The 24,846-nt window shown below is 41.5% G+C and overlaps 3 protein-coding genes across 6 annotated transcripts in view; 1 reads left to right on the forward strand and 2 right to left on the reverse strand.

The window, feature by feature from the left end:
• Window positions 1-11,405, forward strand: part of atp2a2a (ATPase sarcoplasmic/endoplasmic reticulum Ca2+ transporting 2a) — a 37,430-nt gene extending 26,025 nt beyond the window's left edge. Inside the window, exons 9-21 of the mRNA XM_017468345.3 lie at window positions 568-656; window positions 766-868; window positions 1,359-1,490; window positions 1,608-1,727; window positions 1,876-2,094; window positions 2,506-2,841; window positions 3,158-3,378; window positions 3,831-4,033; window positions 5,052-5,137; window positions 5,280-5,413; window positions 6,456-6,573; window positions 7,285-7,405; window positions 10,766-11,405. Of these exons, the coding sequence (XP_017323834.1) occupies window positions 568-656; window positions 766-868; window positions 1,359-1,490; window positions 1,608-1,727; window positions 1,876-2,094; window positions 2,506-2,841; window positions 3,158-3,378; window positions 3,831-4,033; window positions 5,052-5,137; window positions 5,280-5,413; window positions 6,456-6,573; window positions 7,285-7,405; window positions 10,766-10,779 (1,896 nt within the window). The 3' untranslated portion in view covers window positions 10,780-11,405. The remainder of the gene's footprint in view (window positions 1-567; window positions 657-765; window positions 869-1,358; window positions 1,491-1,607; window positions 1,728-1,875; window positions 2,095-2,505; window positions 2,842-3,157; window positions 3,379-3,830; window positions 4,034-5,051; window positions 5,138-5,279; window positions 5,414-6,455; window positions 6,574-7,284; window positions 7,406-10,765) is intronic.
• A 1,437-nt stretch (window positions 11,406-12,842) lies between these two features.
• anapc7 (anaphase promoting complex subunit 7) lies at window positions 12,843-20,413 on the reverse strand. The gene is made up of 11 exons (XM_017468346.3): window positions 20,165-20,413; window positions 19,117-19,303; window positions 17,807-17,926; window positions 17,594-17,705; window positions 17,302-17,455; window positions 16,783-16,925; window positions 16,535-16,652; window positions 16,071-16,267; window positions 15,704-15,928; window positions 14,552-14,702; window positions 12,843-14,070 (listed from the first exon to the last, which is right to left on the reverse strand). Exons 1-11 carry the CDS (start codon window positions 20,263-20,265, stop codon window positions 13,881-13,883), a joined length of 1,698 nt encoding a protein of 565 aa, XP_017323835.1. The 5' UTR covers window positions 20,266-20,413; the 3' UTR covers window positions 12,843-13,880.
• Window positions 20,414-24,729: 4,316 nt separating this feature from the next.
• Window positions 24,730-24,846, reverse strand: part of rapgef1a (Rap guanine nucleotide exchange factor (GEF) 1a) — a 36,615-nt gene continuing 36,498 nt past the window's right edge. For all 4 annotated transcript variants that reach the window (XM_047155715.2, XM_047155714.2, XM_017468736.3 and 1 more), the window contains one exon: window positions 24,730-24,846. This exon is cut by the window's right edge and continues 1,330 nt beyond it. The gene's annotated coding sequence lies outside the window, so the exon portion shown is untranslated.

Here is a 24,846-nt window from a genome sequence, read left to right on the forward strand (position 1 = left end):
ACATCACTGATTCATTCTAAGGAAGTAAATACTGAAAGGAATTAATACAGAAATTGCACACATGGGTATTCAGACCTCAGACATACTGTAACTACAGACTACTCAGACTAAACAGTTGTGTGTGAGATGTGTGAAGGGTGGAGTTAGTCCTGTCCTAAAGCCAACTATGTCAGTTAGGCACAATTTTGAGCTTGGACTCCAAGTCTTCTATGGTGTCATCTTATATATACTATAGCCCATCACCCATTTCCATTCAATGCCCGCTGTAACCTCAGATTCCTGTTTCTGGCTGACAGGAGTGGAACATGACGTGGCTGTTGTAGCCCATCCACTTGAAGGTTCAGTGTGTTGTGAGTTCTGAGATGCTTTTCTGCTCACCTCTTTTGTGTAGAGTAGTTATTTGTTTATGGTAGCTTTCGTTTCAGTTCCTGTTAAGTCTGGCCATTCTCCTCTGACTCACTCATCAACACTGCGCTCCCGCCTGCAGAACTGTCCCTCGCTAGATGTTTTTTGTTTTTCACACCATTCATTTCTTCTTTGTAGCTTTACCAAGACTTTGTTTTCTAGATGTTCATCTTGGACAAGGCAGATAGTGAGAGCTGCGCTCTGACTGAGTTCACCATCTCTGGATCAACTTATGCACCTGAAGGAGAAGTGTGAGTGTCTCATTACCTCATATCTCAGTTCAACTTAGTACTTTTATTATAAAATATTTCCTGCCTGTGAGCTGTCTGAAGAAGCTCCTGCTGTCGTGTCTCATTGCAGATATCTGGATAACCGACTAGTCAAGTGCTCTGCCTATGATGGTCTAGTGGAGATGGCCACTATCTGTGCTCTGTGTAATGACTCCTCTCTGGACTTTAACGAGGTAGCACCACACACACACATATGTGAACCTGACAACACACATTTACAGCTGAAATATCCATGACTTTGTGTTAAAGGTGTGATTTGTAATATTAAAAAATGTTTAATAAAAATATTTTCAAATATATTTTAAAGTGATTTGATATGTCGATATGCAGTCGTTGTTTTTATGGTTAGTTTATTCATTTAATACTTCTGTTGACATATTTCTGGCCCAGAAACTAGTTCCACCTGAAGCATATATGTGAGAATATGGGATCATATGAAAGCCTGATCAGTTTAACTGTTGTTGGTTGGGGCTGGAAAACTCAATATTCAATCAATCAATATGTCAATATTTTCCCTTCATTTGCAGTTCACCTCTGATACAGCGGAGGGGGAGAAATTACAAATCGCTCCTTTAATTTGGCAGTCATTTTTCAATGATGTGAATGACTGAACAGAGATTTTTGACTTGTTTGCAAAGCTAAAATATCAGGGTGTGTCTGTAGGCTAAAGGTGTGTATGAGAAGGTTGGAGAGGCCACAGAGACTGCTCTGACCTGCCTGGTGGAGAAGATGAACGTGTTTGATACAGATGTCAGGAGCCTGTCCAAGATCGAGAGAGCCAATGCCTGCAACTCAGTAAATATCTACAGTTCAATTCAAATAAATTATAAACACCACAATATTGGACGGATTTAACACGTGTTAAGGCTCAGTGGCATAAGATGCATGTGTGTGGGTGTTTGTGTGTCTCAGGTGATTAAGCAGCTAATGAAGAAGGAGTTCACACTGGAGTTCTCTCGGGACAGAAAGTCAATGTCTGTGTATTGCACCCCCAGCAAGGGCAAGTCCACCACCAGCAAGATGTTTGTCAAGGTGACTAAATATGAGCCATGCCAGATGTGAAGAGGATTAATGCCTTCAGAATAGAGGATTAATGTAGTTAGAGCACAGCATTTATCTCTTAACCTGCCTCCTCCATCATGAATTAAACAGGACATTAACGCTAAATCCCTGTTTGCAGGGAGCCCCAGAGGGAGTGATTGACAGGTGTTCGTATGTACGTGTGGGAGCCACCCGTGTGCCCATGAATCAGGGCATTAAGGATAAGATCATGTCTGTGATCCGGGACTACGGCACTGGACGGGACACGCTGCGCTGTCTGGCACTGGCCACCCGGGACAACCCGCTCAGGAAGGACGAGATGGTTCTGTCTGACACGGCACGCTTCGCTGAGTATGAGGTACTGCTTAGCACCCTCATATCAGCCTCTCTAGAGTTTTACTTTAAACCTTTACAGTGCACTTGCTGTATACTATTTGCTTACCTATTTTATTAAAGGTGCAGCTTTTATATTATATTATATTATATTATTCATACGCTATAATATTCATAGAATATAAAAAAAAATACCTTCATAAATGATTTGCAGTCTTGCCATGCAATGAGTTGAGATGAGGAGTTTCTTTGCTTCAGGATTCAGCTCACATTTATTCCAGTCCAGAAATAAGCTCACCCCTTTCTTCTTCTTCTTCTGTTTTTGGTTTTGTTTACAGGAAGTCTTTAATATTATTACATTATACTATGGACATTCTATGAAAGCTTTCCTAGTGACTTGAGATAAAGAGTTCCTCTCCTGTTCTGTCGTGTACAGTCTGAGCTGACGTTTGTGGGCTGCGTGGGCATGCTGGATCCTCCCAGGACCGAGGTGTCTGCCTCCATCAAGCTGTGTCGTCAAGCCGGTATCCGGGTCATCATGATCACAGGTGACAACAAAGGCACGGCTGTGGCCATCTGCAGGCGCATCGGCATCTTCTCTGAGGACGATGATGTAACCCACTTGGCCTTCACGGGCCGTGAGTTTGATGATCTTTCCCCCCAATTGCAGCGCGAGGCTGTCATGACTGCACGCTGCTTCGCCCGTGTCGAGCCTTCTCACAAATCTAAGATAGTGGAGTTCCTCCAGGCCTTCGATGAAATCACTGCAATGGTAAGAGCATCAAAACCAAACCTGCGCTATTATGTAGATGTGGAATATTCTAGAGCTGGGTGGTACTGGTTTGATCGATTCAGCTGTAAAGTTCGAATTAGTTTGGAGTCAACAATCCAGTTCTTAGGTATTATAATAACATAGTTGGCATGTATTTGTTTGTCATCTCAATTACACATTCATGCCATTAATGTACTTTGGAGTAATTAATGAAAAATAATAATACATATGACTTCATTTTAATTAGTCGATTACAACTACTGTACAAACTAAAACTGTTCATTATCGGTGACTGTCACGATCACTTCCTGCACAGACGGGAGATGGGGTGAACGATGCCCCTGCTCTGAAAAAGGCAGAGATTGGCATCGCCATGGGCTCTGGCACTGCCGTGGCCAAGACAGCCTCGGAAATGGTCCTTGCCGACGACAACTTCGCCACCATCGTATCCGCCGTTGAAGAAGGTCGAGCCATTTACAACAACATGAAGCAGTTCATCCGCTACCTCATCTCCTCCAACGTGGGGGAGGTCGTCTGGTCAGTCAGTTTATCACTTGAGATTTTTTTTTTGTTTATTAGAAATCTGTATGTGATGTGAAGTACCAGTCTCACTGGACCTTTTGCTCGCTGGTTTTCTCTCTGGGGTTTGGAAAAAATTAGGCGATAATAGCCAGTCATGGTGTGACAACATTAGTTAAGAAAATAGAAAGGTAAAAGTCTACTTCTGTTTGTATAGAAAGTGCACCATCTTGTATTCTACTGCTTTATGCTTCGTAGGTGATCAGATTTGCGGGTTGACCTAGATGAACTTGAGGCGAAATGAACCAATATTGGAAGTAACTGCTGATTACTGCATTATAAAGATCCTGAAAATGTGCTCTGTTTCTGTTAGTCCTGTGTTCTTCTCCTAGGCTTGGATCTCTGGGTTTGTGTGTTCTGTGTGTAATGGTGGTGTAACGGTGTGTTTTTTCTTTTTTCTTTCTCTGCAGTATCTTTCTGACTGCAGCGCTGGGCTTCCCTGAGGCTCTGATCCCAGTGCAGCTGCTGTGGGTAAACCTGGTGACAGACGGCTTGCCTGCCACTGCGCTTGGCTTCAATCCCCCTGACCTGGACATTATGAGCAAACCACCCCGCAATGCCAAGGAGCCCCTGATTTCCGGCTGGCTCTTCTTCAGATACCTCGCCATTGGCTGTGAGTTAATATGCTTCTTAATTGAGGCCTCAAAACTTGTGTGTAAGATTCTAATAGACTGTTTGAGGGCAAACCCAACCAGACTGGGTTCTTCCTGTCAGTCAGAAAATGCTTTGATTCCCTGTCCTGCCATGACCAGAGCTGATAAAACGTGTCCAGGATTTCCATGCTTCTGAATCACACTGAATCACACACTCTGAATGGCTGTAGGATATAACCTAGCAGAGCTGAAAGATGAGAAAATATGTCTATGCCGCAAACTAAGATGGTGGAACAAAACTGATAAACGAAAAAAACAAAAATAATAGTGGACAACGTACTTGTTGTTTGGTCATATGATGGTCTGTCTGCTTCCTGTTTGACAGAATGTTCAGACAAATTATTGTAAGCTGTCCCAGTTCAGTATTCTTCTACAGACTTGCCAATCTTTGTACATTTTGCGTAGTAACTCTGTATTTTAACTTAACTCTCTATTTTAATACAACTAGCAGTATGCTAGTTGCATTATAGTTGTACATGTATTGAACAATCCCATATTAAAATGCACGCCCTGGAAGCCCCGCCCCCTTCTCTGAGTCCGGATTAGTAACGTTTTGGCCAGTGCTCTCGGCTCAACTGAAGTGACGGCCCCGCTTTCAGTCCAGGTAAATGAAGATTGGTTTATGAGTTCATTATTGTGAAATACAATCAGTGTATGTATGTACTGTATGTATGTATGTATGACTTTGGTAACTATATTTATTAATGAAGCAATGATATTTTTCTTTACATTTTTGTAAATTTTTATTACTGTTCACTGCGTTATTCTTCCTCGGGGGTTGACAGGGCTGAAATCTGTGTAGTTTTATATGTTTATATCCCCTCTCTAACATATCAACTTCCATGTATTACAGTCACGAAACTTTGATCTGAAACTCTAAACCTGGCAGTGTGGAGGTCCCTCAGGAGTGGGCTTGAGAAATTGTGATGTAGCGAGCTGTAGGTGGTAATTGCAGTGTGTCTGTGCTGTGTCTCGTAGGCTATGTGGGAGCAGCTACTGTGGGAGCTGCAGCCTGGTGGTTCATTGTGGCTGATGACGGGCCTCAGGTCACCCTCTACCAGCTGGTGAGTGTTCGGTCAGGCTTCAGGGCTGCACGTGGGATGTGGAACTGTTAATAATAACAGTTCATTTGTTCAAGCGTGACTTTTCTCCTTCGTTTTATTTGAACTGGTATATTTCCTGTCTGGTTCTTTTTGTTCCTCTCAGAGCCACTTCTTGCAGTGTTCTCCTGAGCATCCTGACTTTCACGATCTGGAGTGTCACGTGTTTGAATCGCCATACCCCATGACCATGGCGCTGTCTGTACTCGTCACCATAGAGATGTGCAACGCTCTAAACAGGTTTGTCTCACAGAGAAACACACACACACACACACACACACAAGCAATGAAATAATGCAAGTTCGGTTGGATAAAGCTGGTTCCAAAGCTGGTGTGAACCATTCCAAGTTTTGCAAAAGGGACAGTTCTGAGCCAGTAAACACTGACTTAGTACCAACATGAAGCTATAATGTCAGGGGGTGTGGGAGTGCCTTATTTTATCGCTGCAACTACAGTTTTATAATAACAACTCAGTTTTATAATGATCATGTAAATAAATGCTTTGAACATTTTTTTTATTGCAAAAAATTTTTTTTTAGAGAAAGCATTAATCAATGATGAGAAGAATAACAGTTTAACAGGTAACTAAAAAAATAAATAGAATCGATATTAATTAATGCTGAAAAAATGTCAGTAGAGCATCTACCTACCTAGAATAAAGAGCCAAAAGCAGTCAGAACATGTATCTCTTGTCTTGCATGCTATCGTTTTCTAACAATATATTTGTGAGGTGATGCTGAAGGATTTGATTTTGGAAAGAAAAAGAAAACCTTCCTAAAACCGTAAAAGCAAACCTTGTAAAAATCCTCCCACGTGGTCATTGGAAAACTCCCACAATTAATAACATTATTTTAAAGCTCTCAAAGCAGCAGAAAGAAGATCAAGATCAGCAGATCCATAAACAAGCCCTGTGCTGGCGTTTATCAAGAAATGCAGTTATCAGTTATCAAAAGCCTTTGCACTGAGATGAGGATTACTGGTGAAGGCGTTAGGGAGATTTGTTGGAAATCACTACTTGGTGTAGTTGTCAGTGAATCACTGAAGGGCTCACTGAGAGAACGTCTGAAAGATGTCTTTTATTCTTCAGAGTGCTCTCGAGTGTCCTATTTTTATTTCCGCAAGTGACGCATAACTCTTAAGCTTGTACGATTTTATAACAGCACAAACTGAGTCATCATTTTCATGCCGGTCTCCTTACTGTCAGTCTTTTGTTACTATGAAAATAACAGCGTGTTATCTTCTTTAATCCCCATAACAAATCTCTCTTTCCATTCATGCCCAGCCTGTCGGAGAACCAGTCTCTGCTGCGCATGCCTCCGTGGGAGAACGTGTGGCTGCTGGGAGCCATTTGCCTCTCCATGTCCCTGCACTTCCTCATCCTCTATGTCGAGCCACTGCCGGTAAGAATGAATGTAGGACAGAATGAGGAGGAAATTTAGGAGGTCCACAGATTGACCAAATTTAGTCTAGCTGAAGCTGTGAATAGGGTTTTATATATGTTCTATCGTTCTGTCTATCTATCTATCTGTATATCTATATGTATATGTATGAAATTATCTTGTATTATGACTCATGTACTCTTATCTGGGTGATGATCTGGATGTTTCCGAAACTGAATTTGAAGGCCATAACAAAACTCTTTTTGTTGACCCAATGGCAACAAAAACTAAATAACCACCTCACTCCCCAAACCCCAACCAACAGTACATGTGGATGTTTAAATGCATTTGTTTGTTTACATTTTGCAATGTTTTTGGAAAAAAGTTTGGCTTTAATTTGAATGAACTTAGTCTTAGCTTTTAAGCTTTAAGGGTTATGTTTTTGATATTACATGTAACACACACACACACACACACACACTCTGGAACGTGCCGGCTCACTCAGGTGAGAAAAGGGTAAAGCTGGTTAAAATCTCACACCTGCTGGTTACGATGAGAGGAACCACTATGGCACAACTCATCAAGTGGTCCGGATTCGAGCCAGTAAGGTATTGCAGTTGACTGAACGAAGTACTAGTAAAAAATAAAAATAAAGTACCTGCTTGGCAGTTGCTTGGTTTTGCCTCTTCATGGAGACATTCTGAGAAATTCTTCCCCTTCTCTCCATTTCAGGTCATCTTCCAGATCACGCCTCTGAACGTGACCCAGTGGATGATGGTGCTGAAGATCTCCGTGCCTGTCATCCTGTTGGACGAGCTGCTCAAGTTTGTGGCGAGGAACTACCTGGAGCCGGGTAAAGATTTAGCAGTGGGGGCACAGCAAGAGAGCTGGAGTGTGTCTGCATGTGTCCAAGGCATCTCCTGGCCCTTCGTAGCTCTCTGTCTCCCCCTGGTGGTGTGGCTGTACAGCACGGACACTAACACGAGCCGCTCGCTGTGGTCCTCCTGACTGACCAATCACTGACTGAGAGCTGCGGTGACAACCACCACCCATTAACCCAGAACCACCATTAACCCAATCCAAGAGAATGTTTGCACAGGAATCCACATACTGTATGTTTGGTGTTTTTATAATTAGCTCTAAGAGTGATGACTTTATTATTATTCATTGTTGTAACTGTTCCATTTTAAAGCACACATGAATTGTTTTTATATATAAATATATAACAGCTATATTATTATGAGATGTTATAAGCAGTCAGTGGATGAATATATTTATTAGCTCATTTTTTAAAAGCGGCATGGACCCATTGGACGTCCTCGCTGTCCACACTGTGTGTATTCCTGTCTCAGTCCTGTACAGTAAAAAAAAAAAACCTCACATAAATTATATCCCAGATTATATTGGTTTTTTTTTTTAAACACCCCTTTTCTAGTTTATGATATTTTGAAGTACAATTCAAGTACCACTTTTTTTCTCAAACAAATGGTTATTTTCTGCATTTGGCAGAATTCAGCTACCTCAGTTCCACTGCTGTCCAGTTAACTTTAAATCTGATTTTTGTTTATTTGATTCTTTTCCCCCTTAGAAAACCAGCGTAGCTGAATATCTTTAAAGGGGCAGTTTGTAATTTTTTTATTCAACACTGAAGATGCGAATTGAATTACAATGAAAACCCTGATAGGCCTTTTCCATAACCCAACCCTACCACACCCGCTCTGTTCAAACCTCATGATTGGCATTTTAAGGAAGAGCAGCTCTCTTCTGGTTGGGGGTGGAGCTCATTTCCGGGCCAGAAAAAATATAAAGAGAAGGCTGAAATGTATAAACAAGTGATATCTTTTCCATGACAGTATCCGAATCATATTTCTGTTCAAGTTATCTTTGAAATGATATGATTATTATATGTCTAGAAACACTTTTAAATATTATAGACTGCACCTTTAACGATTGGAAAAGGAACCGCTCTGTCTCCAAGCCATGATAAAATACTATTATGTCACATTGATAAGTAGAATATCACATTGCTAAGTAGGTTTTTTTCTGTAATCATGCTGTACTTGGACACAGCTTGGAGTATATTTTTTATTAATTTTCCGTATGAGGTTGCGGAAAACGTGCACAATGCTGTGGCTTTACACATAGGTAAGCAGTGCTCTGTGTGTGTGTGTGTGTGTGTGTGTGTTGTACGTAAATGAACATACATTTGTTTGAATCGTCAATTCCTGCCATTAGAAAAGGAAGTTAGAGACTATGACAGATCCTATTTTTTTAATATTAGCTGTACTTGATAAAGAATGTCATAACTCTAGGCTCCCCGTTTGAGAGCATGCGTAACTCAATATGCGACATAAAAATAGTAATACTTGGCTTTTTCTCCCATTGCTTTGTGAGAGAGAACATAACTGTAACTTTCTGCTCCTGCACTTTCTCATGACTCTACTCTTACTAATACTGCAGTATTGCATTCGTATTCTTATAATGCGTTTTCTTTAAGTGTCTAGTTGTGCAACCTTGAGAGGCAGGGTTGCCAGGTCAGCTCGTAAACAATCCAAAATTCAGAATGTGACGCATCACGAACGGTGAAATTAAACTCCACGATTATGACGAGCATGGAGAAATGTACTGTAGTACGTACAAAGTAAGATCATGAATACATTTTTAAAATATGCAGTTTTTATAAACAGTTCTTTCTCTAAGCCCCTTAAACATCATAAATAAGAAAAACATGCACTAATGAGTAGCTCAATTCACTTTTCTCTTCTATAATGGATGATTGCAGTTACTGTTTCCTTCAAAGAAAAGTCCTGCGTACTTCCAAAATATTGAAATGTAAAGAATTGAACACTTGTGGGCATGCTGTTAGAGGAAAATTATAAATGACAGGGTGGTGTGATGCTGTCCAATACCAAGCAGAGTTATTGGGGAGTGTTATCGGGCGGCTGTGACTTAGGTGTTAGAGCGGGTTGTCCACTAATCGTATGGGTGGCACTTAAATTCCCGGCCCACATGACTACATATGCTGAAGTGTCCTTGGGCAAGACACTGAACCCCAAGTTGCTCCTGATGGCAGATTAGCATCTTGCACCGTGTGTGTGTTTGTAGATAAAATCACTTTTGTAGAACCACTAAGGATTAAAGGCGCAATATAAGTGCAGACCTTTTACCACCCCGAAATTGATTATTTTCCAATAACGGCAAATTGCAAAGTGATTTATTCCTCTTACGTCACAGTTTCCTGGTTTCCTCCCCCAGTCCAAAGACATGTGCTGATTGGCGTTTCCAAATTGTACATAATGTGTGTGAAGACTGTGCCCTGTGATGGGTTGGAACCCCGTCCAGGGTGTCCCCCGGCTTGTGCCCCGAATTCCCTGGTATACGCTCCGCGACCCTATCGAAAATGGATGGATGGATGGAATAAATTCCATTGTGCTTTTTATAGTTACGTGTAATTTTGTGGAATGTCTGCAAAACAAGTCAGTTCATGACATCATTTACATAACGTCATTCTCTCACCAGCCCCTTTTTTGATCTCTGATCCAAGCTAATAATAAGCACCAAATTCAGCTTGTCACACAAATGAAAAACCAAAAATCAAAAATAGTCTGCTCTGTAGACTTCCCCCACAGAGGAACGTGTAAAGCGTTGATGGCGAAATCTTCCGTCATAAATGTCAAATAAACATCTCCTTACAAAAAAGCTTCACCAGGCTTGCATTCACTTTTTGTTGGATTTATATTATGTACCATGTCTGCCATACAAGTTCCCTGTTAGATCGAGCGCATTAATATAACCTGTGATTTGCCTTGAAGCTGCTGTTAGAGAAAATGAATGAATACTGTTACGTCCCAGTCTAGGTTGGTCTTCCTTCTGACCAATCAGAATTAAGAATTCAACAACACTCTGGTATATAATAATTTGATTTAAAAAAAAAAATCCCTTCAACCTGCAGGACAAAAATAAATTAACTTGCAGCAGAGTTCGACAGGAAAACTGCAGACTTGGCAACCCTTTTAGAGAACTCAAAAGCATTTATGCCACAGTGATGTATTTAGATAAGCAATGCATTTGATATAGCTTTAATTGATCACGTGATGTTCTTCAGTCTTTCACTAAAGCTTATGTAACAAAACATTCCTTTCTTTTCATCAGTCTTTCGATATGATCAGCCGTTTTTTAATCTTTCCTTTTCTGTCTCTTTTTCCCTCCTCAGCACGGGCCCTGTGAGCCTGGCCCGGGTCTCAGTATCCCTTGCAGAAGCTGTAAAGGTTTTATTAGTTTTAGCTCGTGTGTTTTGAGCAAAACCACATCCTTCATGACCTGCATGCCAACTGCTACAAAGAAGTTATATTTTAAAAAATAAAAAAATAATAATAAAAAAAGTTTGTTAGTTGAGTGAGAGGTTCTACAATAAAGAGACTAAACTGAGTGAAATGTTAAGGGAAATCAGGGTGCATGCCCCTTTAAGCTAATCAACCATGATGTTGGTAAAATGATAAGCTTTTGTATAGCACATCAACACTTAACTTAAATGTATGTATTTAAATACCAGCTGGCATTAGTGACAGACACCTGTTATTTCATTTCTTTTTTTTTTTTTTTGCAAAAGGACTTGTTTTATTTTGTGAGATGTGTAGATCAACCAAATGATTGTGACTCTAAGGGTTATTGCTTAGCACAGTGACATGCTTCCTGTTCTAGAGCAGATAGGTTTCAGCACAGAGGAGTGTGATGGGGAAAAAAAATCTATATTTTATTTGTTCCAGTGACGACTACAGGCAAGACGCCTCTAAACCAGTGTCTAATATTGTAATTATCACAATGACTTGTGGTTAATAAAATGATAAATGACAGCGTGAGTCTTTCTTTGTATGAACAAGCTCACATGTTTGATAGATCGGTTCAAGGGGAGTATTTATTTAAAAAAACAAACAAACAAACAAAAAAAAAAAAAACAGCTGTCTAGACTATTTGCATATGACATGCTGCTGAGAAACATACACTCATTATCTACCTCTATCCATCTCTATATACCCCTATCCACGACCATCCATCCATCCCCATCTATAAAAAATGTTGCTCAGCTCATGCACACGACTGCTATTATTGGTCTAAATAAATAAATAATAAAAAATAAATAAAAAAGCAGCTGTGTAGACTACTTGCATATGACAAGCTGCTGAAAAACATGCACATTATCTACCCCTATCCACCACCATCCATCTAACCCATCCATCTCCATCTACCCCGATCCATCTCTACCTACCCCTATCCACCACCATCCATCTACCCCATCCATCTCTCACGACCCCTATCCACCACCATCCATCTACCCCTATCCATCTCTCACGACCCCTATCCACCACCATCCATCTACCCCATCCATCTCTCACGACCCCTATCCACCACCATCCATCTACCCCATCCATCTCTCACGACCCCTATCCACCACCATCCATCTACCCCATCCATCTCTCACGACCCCTATCCACCACCATCCATCTACCCCATCCATCTCTCACGACCCCTATCCACCACCATCCATCTACCCCATCCATCTCTCACGACCCCTATCCACCACCATCCATCTACCCCATCCATCTCTCACGACCCCTATCCACCACCATCCATCTACCCCATCCATCTCTCACGACCCCTATCCACCACCATCCATCTACCCCTATCCATCTCTCACGACCCCTATCCACCACCATCCATCTACCCCATCCATCTCCATCTACCCCGATCCATCTCTACCTACCCCTATCCACCACCATCCATCTACCCCATCCATCTCTCACGACCCCTATCCACCACCATCCATCTACCCCATCCATCTCTCACGACCCCTATCCACCACCATCCATCTACCCCATCCATCTCTCACGACCCCTATCCACCACCATCCATCTACCCCATCCATCTCTCACGACCCCTATCCACCACCATCCATCTACCCCATCCATCTCTCACGACCCCTATCCACCACCATCCATCTACCCCTATCCATCTCTCACGACCCCTATCCACCACCATCCATCTACCCCATCCATCTCCATCTACCCCGATCCATCTCTACCTACCCCTATCCATCTCTCACGACCCTATCCACCACCATCCATCTCACACGACCCCTATCCACCACCATCCATCTATATCTACCCTGATCCATCTCTACCTACCCCTACCCACCACCATCCATCTCTATAAAAAATGTTGCTCAGCTCATGCACATGACAGCTATTATTGGTTTAAAAAATTAAAATAAAAAAAAGGAAATTGACAGCAACTAAAGAATATGTCATGATTTATTTGTTAACATTGAAAAATAGTATTATTCACAGTTCACAATGCCACAATATTGTTAGAAACATTAGAATAAAAAATACCTAACACCACAAAGAGCACTTCAGGCTACATGAATTAAACTTGATCAATACGCCGACGGGAAACGAAAGTTTTCTTCTTTTGAAAGGGTTCGTTCTTCTGTACGGTTCTTTACTTAATGACGTCAGGAAAACTTGGATGAGGAACTATATGCGGGAAGAAGAAGAAAAAAAGGGGGGGAGGGGGACTGTTCACAAGGCCATCTTAAAAAAAAAAAAAAAAAAACTAAATTAGCACAAGGTAAAATCCACCCAGAACCAAAGTAAATATGTTTCTATTGAAATATGAGTGATGTGTTCAGCAATTCTGGTGATAGTTTGTTAGTCTGTGCTGTATTTTCATTATTCGCGTGAGAAGTAAGAGAAATCAATGATCTGAGACACATGTGATGACACTAAAGCTTTGCTGCTGGGTCCTAAGAGCAAATGAGCTATTAAGTTCATGTTTCATTAGAAAATGGTTTGTGAGAAATCTTGCTATGGCAAAACTGGAAGAGAGAAAAATAAAAATAAAAAGTGACCAGGCTGCTCAAAACAGACGCAGCATCACCATTAGATTCAAAATCGAAGCACTGATGCAGAGCAGAATTGTGTAGAGTCACGAGACCTGTGTAAAGGCAAAAGACAAACCTGATATAAAGGCATTGCTTTTGTTACACAGTGCCAAAGTGGTTAAAGTGTTTCCAAGCATCAGCGCTGTTCTTCAGAACGGTGCAACGGTATACGCACAGATTCGTCAGGCTTTTCTGTGCTCAGGCCTGCGCAGACACCAGCTCCCAGCCTGCAGGAGGCGCTGCAACACTTTCTGTAGGCAAGGCTTATACAGAATGCCTCAAACTCCACCAGAGTTAAGTGTTGATCCAGGATCAGTTTGTGTTCTTGAAATCCTGCTGAGCGATGATACGAGTCAGAAGGAGGCTGATCCGAGATCAGTGCTGCCGCTCACTGCATACCGAACCACTGCTCCTGGTCGGCCCACTGCGCTGCCTCGCTGTCGCTGCCCTCGAGGTCGCCTTCCTCTCCGCTGCCCTCCATGTCGTCTCCGTCGATCTCCACCGTGGCGTCTGTAGGGCTCTCCTCTTTCTCCATCTTCTGCATGCCTTCTAGAGATTTCTGGTCATTTGGATCCAAACTGTGGGATGACAACACACTATTATGGCTCAAATGGCTGGGAAAAGGGCATCATTTGACTTTTTATTATTTTGTGTGATGCAATGAAATCCAAATGCCTGAGCAAACATTTTCCCCATCTCAGAGTTTCCCACAAGGAAGCTAAACCAGTTAAACCACTTTTAGATTAGATTGTATAACGATGCTTTATTAAGAAAATCTGGGGTCTCAGATTCCTATTCTTTGCTGACAGGAGTGGAACCCGACGTGGTCTTCTGCTGTTGTAGATCATCTGGCTCAGGGTCTGGCGTAGTGTGAACTCAGAGATGCTTTTCTGCTCACCACGGGTATAAATAGTGGTTTTGAATACATTTACCATAGCCTTCCTGCCAGCTCGAACGGGTCTGGCCATTCCCCTCTGACCTCTAAAACTGCATGAATGAGCAGGTAAACAGCTACGAAGTGAAATACTCGTCAAGGTCTTCAAAAGAAACCAAGATTACCTCAGCGCTATGCTGTACTGGTCCATGGCCTCCTGATACTCGTTAACAGCGACTAGAAAATCACCCAGCATTCTGTGCAGCATGCAGTCGCTCTGATTGGCCAGTGTACTTCGCAGAAGTGTTATGCCTTCGTCGTATTTCTGTTCTCGACCTACGCGGGACAAAAACACACAGAAGGTTTAGTGAAAGTAGCAATACCGTAAAGTCCAATATAGAGATTTCCGGTATGTACTTGTTCACAGTAATAGAGTAATAGTGGTAGTAATAGTAGTAGTTGTATTAATAGTAGTAGTAGCAGTAGTGGTGGTGGTAGTAGTAGTTGTAGCGGTATTAGTAGTGGTATTAGTAGTAGTAGTAGTGGTGGTAGTAATAGTAGTAATTGTAGTAATAGTAGTGGCATTAGTAGTAGTTGTAATAGTAATATTAGTAGTAGTTGTATTAATAGTAGTAGTAGCAGCAGCAGTAGTGGTGGTAGTAGTAGTAGTAGTAGTAGTAGTAGTAATAGTGGTATTAGTAGTAATAGTAATAATATTAGTAGGAGTGGTAGTAATAGTAGTAGTAGTAGTAGTAGTAGTAGTAGTAGAAGTAGTAGTAATAGTAGTAGTGGTGGTGGTGGTAGTGTAGCTTTTAATGCCATGTCAGCATCTGTGGTTATTTTGATGGTAAATACGGACTTACACAAATTACAAGCGTTGCATAAAGATATTCAAAATAAAACCAAACAAAAGGAAAATACAGCAGTTAAGATTGTACAAGATGTTTTATATATGATAAAAATTCTAAAACCTTTTCTGGTAAAAACTTAAGTCAGCTTACTACTCACTAAAAACACTGTCTACTTGCATTACAAGCAGAACAGTCCAATAAAATATATCTAACGGAAAGCGGGGACTTGCAGGACATACATAGACTCGGGTCGTGTTGTTGGTGTGAGAGGAAGAGAAAATGTTGGGACATGATCATATTGGGAAATAAATCACCTTCAGGGTGGTAACAGTGACTTTGCTTTGTATCAGACCACATCTGACCACCCCATCATTAACTGTTTTCCTATAACGGCATACCCCCTAGTGTTTTAATTCTTACATTAGTAAAATTACTCTCAGAAGCAGTACACAAATGAACCACAGTTATGGTGAAGTGGTTACGCACTGAGGAGCTCTGCTTTCTTCACTACAGCTTTGATGTAGTCTGGCCGCTGGGCGAGCGCTTTGTCCAACAGGGTCTTGGCCTTCTCCTGGGTCATGGGGTCCTCCAGACACACCGTGGCCAAAATAGTGAGGGTCTGGGCGTTGGCACCGAGAGTCTTATAGATGTTATTGGCCATGCCCATTGCCTCACGGATGCCATTGGACGCCAGGTAACAGTCGATCAGTCCTAAGAACCCAGGTCAAAAATATAATCAAACCACATCAGATATGGATCCCAGAAATGCGCCGTGTAAAATTATAAACCACTGGTCATTCAAAGAATAATCCAATTGTTCTCAATAGTCCGATTCTCCAAGTGATGCTCCTACCTTCGTAGCAGTCCAGACGACACGGTGCCAGCCTCATGGCCTCCCTAAAATGGATGATGGCTTCCTGCACCCGGCCCATATTGCGCAGAGCGGCACCTTTCAGAAGCAGAGCCTGCACGCTGTTACTGTTCAGCTGAATGGCTTTGGCCCCCAGATACAGTGCTCGAGAATAGCGCTTACTGTAGAAGCTGTGGCACCTGGAGGGGGAAAACACCCACCCCAAAAAACAAAACAACTTGTGAGCTACAAGTGTATTGCATTAGTTATTAGACTGCCAAGGTTCACCTTTGAGCCATTTTCAACAAAACTAAACCAACATGTGAATGCTGCAACTCCAGGTTACAGAGGCACAAACAAATCCAAAGGAAAATGAAAATATACCGCACATCCAAACCCACCAGGAAATCCAGAAACACACGTAGCAATTAAAAACGAGTGGCGGGAGAGCAGTTCATCTTACTCACCCAGATATTACCCAGGGTTCCGCGTGCTGATCCGAGATGTTAAACAGTCGACCACCGAGAACTTCCACATCCTCCAAATGTCCTTCACGAGCCATAAGGTAGCCGTACACATCCATGCCTAACAGCCGGCACAGTGCTTTCATCAGCGTTCATCCGTCACAGTGTCCGAACACGCTAAGCGTTCGTCCTGAGAAACTTTTATACAGAGCCACAACATGGACGTGACAAATATACATTAAACTGCCTACCTTTGATTAAATAGGGGTCGAGCATCTGCGCCTGCTCAAATTTCAGAATGGCGTTCTTGGTGTCTCCGGCTCGGAAGTACACGTCTGCGAGGCTCACCAACAGATCCACGTTATCCCTCAGGAGAGACTTCTTCTCCAGGGAGCTGTAGGAAATAAACCGGTAGGAGAACGTGACCATACGTATAAGCCTGCCTAAAAAATGCAAATAAAATAACAGCAGATAAGCCATTAAACAAATTAACAACCATTACATGAGAGACAAATGCAACGGTGTTGCTTTTTAAGGACCATTAAATAATTAAAGCAATGGATCAGCATTCCCACTTAGCCCAAATGTAATCAATTAGCCATGACAATTTAATTAATTATTGTCCGACTTGTAAAATAGTAAGAATAACATATTCTAGCCATTACCATTTTTATTAGTTTTATTTCTTTTAGGTAAGTGGTGAAATTGATTTTTTCTTCAAGTCATCCTTTTATAAGCTATAAGAAGTCTATATGAAGTGGGCTCCTCACCAGATTGTATTGATGGCTCTGTGATTATCTCCACCATGGATGAAGGCGTAGGCTTTGATCCAAACAGAAAGCCAGTCCAGATTGGGGATACTCTGGATCACATCCATGGTCATGGAGGCCACCTCCGCCCCTTTCACAGACAGAGACAGCAGCCCTGCAAAGCATCCCAATACTCACACTCATCTTCCTGAAACATTCAGTACTTCAATCTCATCGCACATAAGAGCTAGAGACTCCCTGTTCCTGTCAGTAACACCACCAGTGTACGTAAAAGATATTCATAGTCACGTACCAATAATAGCATCCAGCGCGAGAGGACACTGCCTCAGGACTTCCTTGTAGCTCGTGACCGCTGATCGTTCCTGTCCGGCCTTTCTGTACAGATTCGCCAGCATCATATTGATCTGTTGGAATCGAGGCATCGTATACATTTTCATACACAATGAAGTGAGCAGACTTCAGGGTAAAACGTTGATCAGGTTTATCAGAGGAAATGCGGAAACACCTTGGGAGTCCTCTGCCTCGAGGGAATCCCGTCCAAAACCGAGATGGCATCTTTGTCCAGCTTCAAAATGGTGTAACACTCTGCAATCTTGTACTTCACCTCAATCTCCGAAGGCAAGTTCTGCAAAAATAAATAAATAAATGAAAACTCCATGACTCAACAGATTCCGTGCAAGTTATAAAACACAATTTTGCATTGTGCTAAACATGTGCTTCTAAAGTGCCAAAGCACTGCTAAAAACAATCCACCCCAAATGACTTGCATAATCATTTTTATCATTTAACATGTGATCTTCAGTGCAGTCCCAGATTTATTCTATAATTAAATTCAGAGTTGACTTCAGTTTAAAATTTCTCAACGCTTTGGTCTCGTTTCACGTCGGTTAATGTTTTCCTACGTAGCCCACACTGCTGTTTGACTAGTGGCGCCAGTGTGAGTTAGTCCTCACTTCATCTCTACCTAAACACAGTGATGCAACAGCGCTCTAGTCGTTTAGTCTATCCCGTTCTTTCACATTTTCGTCAAAGACCATCAAATTGTTTTCAGAAGCCAGCAAAACTTTAGTCCAGGGGTGTCCGATCTTACCCGCAAAGGCCCAGTGTAGGGGCGGGCTTTCATTCTAATCAATCAAGCAGGAGCCTGACAGGATTGGTTTGGTTTTGTAAACTCGAAACTAATCCCGTAACCCTGAGGTCGTTCAACTACCATTATGGTACAGGCCCCTGAGAGACAATGAACTGATTCTTTGGATGTCGATGTTTTTAAATCGCCAGTCTCCACAAGACTTCCGAGTGTGCGCCTGGATGATCATGACCCTGTCGCCAATTCACCGGTTGTCTTTCATTGGACCACTTGTGGTAGGTACTAACCGATGCATACTGGGAACACCCTACAAGACCTGCAGTTTTAGAGATGCTCTGACCCGGTCATCCAGACATCATAATTTGGCCGATGTCAAAGTCACTCATATCCTTACGCTTGCCCATTTTTCCTGCTTCCAACACATCGACTTTGAGAACTGACTGTTCACTTGCTGCCTAATAAATATATCCCACCCCTGGTAATGAGGTGCCACTGTAACGAGACAATCAAATGTTATTCACATCACCTGTCAATGTTTTTAATATGTTATGGCAGAATATGAGAAAACGTAAAACCAAGCATTATTAACTGTTTTGGCATAATAGTTGTTGACTGCAACTTGTATGATGTGATGATGAACAGGTTCAAGCGGTGAAAATCAAATGTTGGGGTTTTTTGTGTGTTATAGGATGAGGAAACACTGGTATAACCACCAGTGAACATGTCACCTGGGTTTGGACTGAAGACGTGCCTCCTGTGCTGGATGGACGCACTTTAGACGTTTTACTCAGCACCTTTTTCTGCTGCAGGGCCATGTTGTACTTGCAGGCCGCATTTCTGTACTCTTTATCGTGAAATATGGCATCAGCGTGATACACCAACAGCTGATACTTCTGTGCTGGAGAGAAGAGCTCCCTGTGGGACAAACACACTTTACACACTACACACACCGCAAATTTAATATCCTTAGCTTTTAACTGTAAATAAAGTGAGCTTCAACAGCGTGTCGTTTTGAACTAAAACATCTGGGCCCAGCTGTTCAGAAGCGATCGGATCAGATCTCGGCCATCGGATCGGATCTAATCTTGAAAATGGGTTGTCCAAAAGAAACAAAAAAAAAGGAATCTGAAATGAGATTAGATCATGTAATCCAATCGTGCTTTTGCTCTGGATTAAACCTTCAGTCTGTGTTGTTCGGAACTTTTTAGAAGGACTGGGATACCTGTTATCCAAAATTAAATAAATAAACAGATAAATAAATAAACAAACAAATAAATATCAGGAGCCCAGCAGAAGGGTGGATTCAGGGAAGATTTCAAGAACAACATGTAAAAACTTTAAAACTGTTCAAATAACACAACATTTATATCATTATAGTATACACGTTTATCCAATCCTATCCTATCCAATCCATGATCCAATGCAGTGTTGCTTTGAAAAACCGACCCTAAAGTCAGATAGATTACTTGATCCTGGATAGCAAAACACAGGATTTTCTAATCATTCTGATCTAGATGGAACTTTTTAAAAAGCGGGGCTCTTGTGGTTCCTCCGGAAGTTGGCTGAAAAGAAATAGTAAACATTTTTCAGCTAGCTAGCAGGTCGCGCTAATAACAGCTAACGTAGCTAGCCGCTTAGCTTGCTGTTCTGACAAAAACAAGTCGCAGTTACAGGTGTAGATTTAAACGCGTAAGTTTTTCCAGAGCTGTACAGGTTATAAACAGCAGAAGTGGCAGTGTTACAGGAAGGGCTAGTTGAATTAGCAGGGAGACTCACGGGTTGTTGGTGCTCATAGTCAGCAGCAGGCTGCTCATCAGCCGCACGTTGGAATGAAGGCCCGCAGCCGCCATGTCCCGCACATGATCAATAACATTCATCCTGAAATGAATCACTGATGAAACACGAAAACTTCTGGGGTTGTTTGGTTTTTAGATGTAATCAAGCAGCTACCGCGCGAAAGATGCTGCAATGTGGGAACATAAACGCGAGATTTTCAAAATGGCTGGAAGACAGGTTACATTTCAAAATATAAGTCTGCTCGAGTATAGGGGCGTGGCCACGCTAACCGTCTCGACTCTAGTGGGCGTGACTAGTCAATGCGCTAACTCATAAATGGGCGTGGTCATATTAACCTGCTGGCTCATAAGGGGCGAGGTCATATTAACCGCTCGCTCATAAGGGGCGGGGTCATATTAACCGCTCGCTCATAAGGGGCGGGGTCACATTAACCGCTCGCTCATAAGGGATGAGGTCATATTAACCGCTCGCTCATAAGGGGCGGGGTCATATTAACCGCTCGCTCATAAGGGGCGGGGTCCTATTAACCGCTCGCTCATAAAGGGCGTGGTCACATTAACCCGTGAATGCCACAGCCTGTTGTGGAGTATTGTTGCTGACCATGTGCATCCCTTCAAGGCCACAATTTACCCTTTTTCTGCTAAAGGCTACTTCCAGCATGATAATGCACCGTCATAAAGCAAAAGTCGTCTCAAACTGGTTTCATGAACATGACAATGAGTTCAGTGCCAGTCACTGGATCTGAATCCAATAGAACCCCTTTGGGATGTGGTAGAACAGCATGAAAGTCCATCCATCCATCTATCCATCTTCTATACCGCTTTATCCTTTTCAGGGTCACGGGGAAACCTGGAGCCTATCCCATGGAGCATTCAATTCAATTTTATTTGTATAGCGCTTTTTACAATAGACATTGTCTCAAAGCAGCTTTACAGAAATATCAACATGGTATACAGATATTAAAGCATCAGGCACAAGGTGGGGTACACCCTGGACAGGGTGCCAATCCATCGCAGGGCACACACATACATATCACATATACATTCACACACCCATTCATACAATTTGGACCAATCAGCCTACCATACATGTCTTTGGACTGGGGGAGGAAACCGGACTGGGAGAACATGCAAACCCCTCACTCACAGGGCCACGGTGGGAATCGAACTCCCGACCCTGGAGGTGTGCCGCGAACGTGCTAACCACTAAGCGCCCACAGCATGAAAGTGCACCTGCAAAATCTGCAGGAACTGCATGATGCAGTCATGTCAACATGGACCAAAATCTCAATGTTCCCAGCGTCTTGTGGAATCCACGCCATGAAGAATTGAGGCTGTTTTTGAGAGCAAAGGGAGTCCATACCCAGTATTAGTACAGTGTTCCTAATAAAGTGCTCAGTGAGGTTTTATGTTTATCAGTGTTTTCATCTACATCCCAATTTAAAATATTGCATTTTCAAATGCATTTTGTAAAGAGGGTTTTAGTGCAAACTAATATTGATATTTGATAATTGATAAAAAAAAAAAAAAAAAAAAATTTATTTCACTTGAATGGGATTATATGTTAATTTAATTAACTTAATGCATGCATGACACTCATTCCCCAAGCAGTGAACAAAAAGATTATCACCCAACTGGAGGGGGAAAAAAAAAAAATCCAGAAATTATACATAACCTGAGGATATATACTTTATAGAAAGTAAAGTTATGGTGTAAACTTTCAAGAAGCATGCATGTTTGATTTTTTTTTTCTTTCTAATTTTTCATTTGACTTATTTGCTGATCCAAACGCAATGCATCCATAACCCAGATCTGATCTCCCTGTTGCACTGTCAGTCTACGGCACTGATGTGTTAGTTGAGGAGATGCAGTAAGATAAGATTTTACTGTCGTTACACTGGCACTGGAATTTTGTTTAGCAGCAATCCCGCCAACACGCAGTTACAACATATACAATTTAGGAAATAAAGTAGAGACGCACTGGTGTATCGGCCGGTAAAGGCAATTTTTCACGCTTTAGAAACATCCGATGATCATGGCCGATTATATCCTGTCAATCAAAAGAGGGCGGGAAAACACATCGATTTCGTGCTGTGTAAAGAAGATGTATCTTGTGTGGAATGAAGACACAACTGCAGTTTGTAATCTCTGTAAGATCTGCACTGATAAAATTTTACACCGGACGCTGCAGCAGTGAAGCGGGAGTTTCGTGAATATGTCAAAAAAAAAATTTCCGCTCTGCTCGAGCTGAATTAAAGCGACTGTACGCTGTTGAAAGATTTAAATGAAGATGAGTTGACAAAAAAGTATATATTTCACAGAAAAATATATTTGTACAGTAGTATATTTCATATCCAGTGAATATTAATATATAAAAATATTTATATTATATATTACCAGTTTGATGTTCAGTGAAGTAGAAATGTTTTTCTTTGTGGTGAGTGAATGTGAGACTAACAGCAGGTTTTTTTTTTAAAGTTCAGTCAATGTTATTATGAATGAATAACATTCAATAAGTTAAGAAATCTTACTTTAATCTTCAGAATTGAGTTCATGTGTTAATGTTAATTAGAGTAATGTTTTCTGTTTATGAGACCAGTTACTGTGAAACAACTTGTTGAAACGGAGAGAATAAAGTTTTTATTTACATTTCTTTCAGAATTGTGGAATTAACTATTATTAATTTTCAAAAAAGGTATAAAAGGCAGAACTATCGGTATCGGCCGATATAACTCCGAATAATCGGTTAACGGTATTTGCTGAGAAATTTAGTATCGGTGCATCGTGTATAAATGCAGTCTTAGTGCAATTGGTAGGACATACAGTCCCTTCGGAAATTCTGATCCATCATTTCATATATCTTTTGATCTTAAACCCAAATGCCTTCAGTGTACAGCAAAAACAAAAGAACCGGCCTTACAGTTCCAATACTTCCGGAGGTATAATTCATGACTTACCTGTGTCTTACTGTTTCATACCAAATAAAATGCTGTGGGCAATGATGCACTCCTCGATAAGTTAATTGAACTGCATATATAAATTTGTAGACCACTGCGTATGTCCAACACATCTTCAAGTCAGGCTCTCATCAATAAAAATCAGCATAAATACATGCGAAAAATCTAAATGGGGAAACGGTTGATCTCCTGGGATTTTCACAAGAAACAGTCTCTAGAGTTTACACAGAATGGTACTTAAAAACCATAAAGATGGCTTTGGATCTTGAGTCATAGGAACAGTTATGTTATGATGGCTTAGGACTAAAATTGCCACAAGTAGTTTTTCACTCAAGTCGCCATCATTGAACAGTGGAGAAGTTCAACAAAACAGACTTCATGTAAAAAACTGCAGTGAATTCTCCTGGAATCTGCACAATTTGACCATGTAGTATTAGCACATTTATAGAAGGGATTTATTTATTTATAATCGCACTGGTTTGAGCTGACACGAAGTCTGTAGTAAATAAAATACCCACTCTTTACAAACATGGTGAGCAGAAAAGCATCTCCAAACACACAACACGTCAAACCTCAAGGTGTGCTGTTGCACAGGGGTCTTCTGCTCCTGTAGCCCACCTGCTTCCTCCGCATGGTGTTCTCAGATGCTTTTTACTGCACCATGATTAACTGATCCTCTTCACCTGTATCGGTATGACTTCATGCACTGCACTGCTGCTACATTGGATAACAGCATGGATGAGCAGTTGTACAGGTGTTCCTCGTACACTGGCCAGCCAACGTTTAGAATAATAGTTTAAAGGGGCAGAAAGAATTGCATTTGCGGCTACGCCTACATTAACCGGATAGATCTGAGAACGGCATTTTCACTTTAAAAATCTTGCTCGTCGACACCGAAACAGCGGGAATCGCTTACATCCTTATACCGCGCGTGCGTAAAAATATACGAAGCTTTCGCCTGCATTTCTGTTAGGCGTTTGTTTAAAAATGCAATCTGAAGGTTGTACAAGGCGATATTAATCTTGAACAAGGCTATCAAACTGGATAGCAGGCACACCAACTGCAGTACATCGTCCACCAATTTGTTTGTTTCGAGTCGAAGGGGTCCCATGCCTGAGTCACATGACCAAAAATACGTTTTTCGAATATCGGCGTTTTCGAATAACGGTCCACACTACAACGCAAAAACGGCGTTTTCAAATGTATCCACGTTTTTGAAAAACTCAGTTTTCACTGGAAGTGTTTGGAAGTGGTTAGCTGGGTGCTAACTTGAGGGACAGAAAAATCTAAAAAGCCTGAAGGAAAGAAATTAGCAAGATCCAATGCATGGCAAAACTGTAAATCACAGCTTTTAGAAGATGTCTCTGAAATTAAATGATCATTATAGGCTTAGAAATATCCCTGATAATTACAATCTCTCAACGTACTTCATCATAATTCACAGAATAAACTGAAATTGTGATATTGTGGAATTTCCTTCTTTTTTTTTTTAATGCTTTCTAACACTAGTTTGGACCAAAACCCGGATGCAGGTCTCACAGCAGAAGCCGCAGGGTTTAAAAAAAAAAAAAGAAAAAAAGAAACTCTCTTAAAGCAAACATGATGAGCAGATTTTTTTTTTTTTGAGAAAAATGTTGGAACTACAGACAGCTAATATTTCATTCTGTCAGTTGTACTGATCACTGACTGGGACTTTAATTCCACA

The sequence above is a fragment of the Ictalurus punctatus genome, chromosome 5, assembly GCF_001660625.3.
Source record: "Ictalurus punctatus breed USDA103 chromosome 5, Coco_2.0, whole genome shotgun sequence".
NCBI classification, from domain to species: domain Eukaryota; kingdom Metazoa; phylum Chordata; class Actinopteri; order Siluriformes; family Ictaluridae; genus Ictalurus; species Ictalurus punctatus.